Source organism: Heptranchias perlo, chromosome 36 (assembly GCF_035084215.1).
Source record: "Heptranchias perlo isolate sHepPer1 chromosome 36, sHepPer1.hap1, whole genome shotgun sequence".
Lineage (NCBI taxonomy): Eukaryota > Metazoa > Chordata > Chondrichthyes > Hexanchiformes > Hexanchidae > Heptranchias > Heptranchias perlo.
The window spans coordinates 23350780-23353992 of record NC_090360.1 but is presented as its reverse complement, the minus strand read 5'-3'; the positions used below and the strand labels follow the sequence as shown (position 1 = coordinate 23353992).

Genomic DNA, 3213 nt, shown 5'->3' with positions numbered 1-3213 from the left:
TAGTGATACATGCACACTGACACTATGATAAACACACAGTGACATGATACACAGTCACATGATTGTGTCAGTGTCACTGTGGCACACACAGCGACACTAAGATACGCACACATACCAATGGTGATATACACAGTGACACTATGGTACACACAGCAGCGATTATATATACACACTGACACTGTCGAACACACGCACGCAGTGACACCACGATACAGAGAGCAAGTGACACACACCCCGACACTAGGATACACACCAGCACTGACGTACGCACACTGACACTATGTTACACACAGCAATAGTGATATAGACAGTGTCACGGATACACAGGGACACTATAATACACACAAGTGATACACACAGTAACACTTGATTGTGAGCAACACACAATGACAATAGTGACACAGTAACAGTGATGCTGAGTGACTTAGCAGCACTGAGCAATACATTAACACAGGCAGTGAGACACTGACAGGTACTGAGTGATACACAGGGCAGGGCGATGCAGTGATCAAGTTACAGGGTGGAGAGCACTTTTGGTGACACTGATAGAGTCTGTGTCAATGTCACTGCCTGTAACACACAGACCCCGAGAGAGAGACACACACACACACAGACCCCGAGAGAGAGAGACACACACACACAGACCCCGAGAGAGAGAGACACACACACACAGACCCCGAGAGAGAGAGACACACACACACAGACCCCGAGAGAGAGAGACACACACACACAGACCCCGAGAGAGAGAGACACACACACACAGACCCCGAGAGAGAGAGACACACACACACAGACCCCGAGAGAGAGAGACACACACACACAGACCCCGAGAGAGAGAGACACACACACACAGACCCCGAGAGAGAGAGACACACACACACAGACCCCGAGAGAGAGAGAGACACACACACACAGACCCCGAGAGAGAGAGAGACACACACACACAGACCCCGAGAGAGAGACACACACACACAGACCCCGAGAGAGAGAGAGACACACACACACAGACCCCGAGAGAGAGAGAGACACACACACACAGACCCCGAGAGAGAGAGAGACACACACACACAGACCCCGAGAGAGAGACACACACACACAGACCCCGAGAGAGAGAGACACACACACAGACAGACCCCGAGAGAGAGAGACACACACACAGACAGACCCCGAGAGAGAGAGACACACACACAGACAGACCCCGAGAGAGAGAGACACACACACAGACAGACCCCGAGAGAGAGACACACACACAGACAGACCCCGAGAGAGAGAGACACACACACACAGACCCCGAGAGAGAGACACACACACACAGACAGACCCCGAGAGAGAGACACACACACACAGACCCCGAGAGAGAGACACACACACACAGACCCCGAGAGAGAGAGACACACACACACAGACCCCGAGAGAGAGAGACACACACACAGACAGACCCCGAGAGAGAGACACACACACACAGACCCCGAGAGAGAGAGACACACACACAGACCCCGAGAGAGAGAGACACACACACACAGACCCCGAGAGAGAGAGACACACACACACAGACCCCGAGAGAGAGAGACACACACACACAGACCCCGAGAGAGAGAGAGAGACACACACACAGACCCCGAGAGAGAGAGAGAGACACACACACAGACCCCGAGAGAGAGACGTCCAGTGACCCTGGTCAATGGACACAGTGTGACAGTGACACACGGACCGATCCTTCGAAATAACAAATCCCGACAAGAACATTCAAAAACTTTTCTCCCTAACTCAATGCTAATATAATCTGTTTGATTACCGTAATGTTTGGTGTTTAATGAACAATTTAAAAATGGGATGGATGTGGAATAACCGAGGAGTTTCATTCCCGAGACCCCCCCCCCCCCCCCATCTACCGGAGCCCGGGGTGCAAACATTCCCCACCCGCGGGGGTCCCAGCCCCTCTCCCCCACCCGCGGGGGGTCCCAGCCCCGGTGCTCGGACCCAGGAGTTACGCTACTTGTTGTGGGGAGTGAGCCCGGTCCCGGGGGGTCTCTAACTCCAGCATCGATACCGAGATCGCTCCGCTACCCCCCCCCCCCCCTCTCCCGGCCTGAGCCCGGGGGTCAGGCGACACTCACCGGCTTTGCAGGGGTCCTTGTAGTCGGTCTGATCCGGATTGTCCGCCCCGGGAGCGGATCCGAGCCCCCGGCTCCAGAGCAGCAGCAAGTGAGCGATAAACAGGCGGAGAGGAGTCATTGCAAACCCGGGGGAGAGGGGCTGGAGCCCGGGGGAGAGAGAGGGGCTGGAGCCCGGGGGGAGAGAGAGGGGGGAGAGAGGGGCTGGAGCCCGGGGGAGAGAGAGGGGGGAGAGAGGGGCTGGAGCCCGGGGGGTGGGGGGAGAGAGAGGGGCTGGAGCCCGGGGGAGAGGGGCTGGAGCCCGGGGGAGAGAGAGGGGCTGGAGCCCGGGGGAGAGGGGCTGGAGCCCGGGGGGTGGGGGGAGAGAGAGGGGCTGGAGCCCGGGGGGGAGAGAGGGGCTGGAGCCCGGGGGAGAGAGAGGGGCTGGAGCCCGGGGGGTGGGGGGAGAGAGAGGGGCTGGAGCCCGGGGGAGAGGGGCTGGAGCCCGGGGGAGAGAGAGGGGCTGGAGCCCGGGGGAGAGGGGCTGGAGCCCGGGGGGTGGGGGGAGAGAGAGAGGGGCTGGAGCCCGGGGGGGGAGAGAGGGGCTGGAGCCCGGGGGGTGGGGGGAGAGAGAGGGGCTGGAGCCCGGGGGAGAGGGGCTGGAGCCCGGGGGGTGGGGGGAGAGAGAGGGGCTGGAGCCCGGGGGGGAGAGAGGGGCTGGAGCCCGGGGGGTGGGGGGAGAGAGAGGGGCTGGAGCCCGGGGGGGAGAGAGGGGCTGGAGCCCGGGGGGTGGGGGGAGAGAGAGGGGCTGGAGCCCGGGGGTGGGGGGAGAGAGAGGGGCTGGAGCCCGGGGGAGGAGAGAGGGGCTGGAGCCCGGGGGGGAGAGAGGGGCTGGAGCCCGGGGGAGAGAGTTTGCAGCGGGGTCCGGGGGGAGAGTTGAGCCGGGAGCCGGGAGCCGGGGTCCGGGAGCGGCGGTGCGGTGAGGCCGAGTCCGAGTCCCCCCGGTCAATGAGCCGGGACCGGGGGCCGGGACTCGCTCCACTTCCTGGGCCGGCCGCCGCCCCCTGTCAATCACAGGCCCGCTCCACCAATCAGCGGCCGGAGAGCTCCCGGGCACTCG

General features: G+C 61.4%; 1 protein-coding gene across 2 annotated transcripts in view; it reads right to left on the bottom strand.

The window, feature by feature from the left end:
- Positions 1 to 2635, bottom strand: part of LOC137304203 (tolloid-like protein 2) — a 163494-nt gene extending 160859 nt beyond the window's left edge. The window contains exon 1 of one of the 2 annotated variants that reach the window (XM_067972761.1): positions 2118 to 2635. In XM_067972761.1, the coding sequence (XP_067828862.1) occupies positions 2118 to 2235 (118 nt within the window). In that variant the 5' untranslated portion in view covers positions 2236 to 2635. The remainder of the gene's footprint in view (positions 1 to 2117) is intronic. The other variant, XM_067972762.1, reaches the window with a different exon arrangement.
- Between the last annotated feature and the right edge of the window lie 578 nt (positions 2636 to 3213).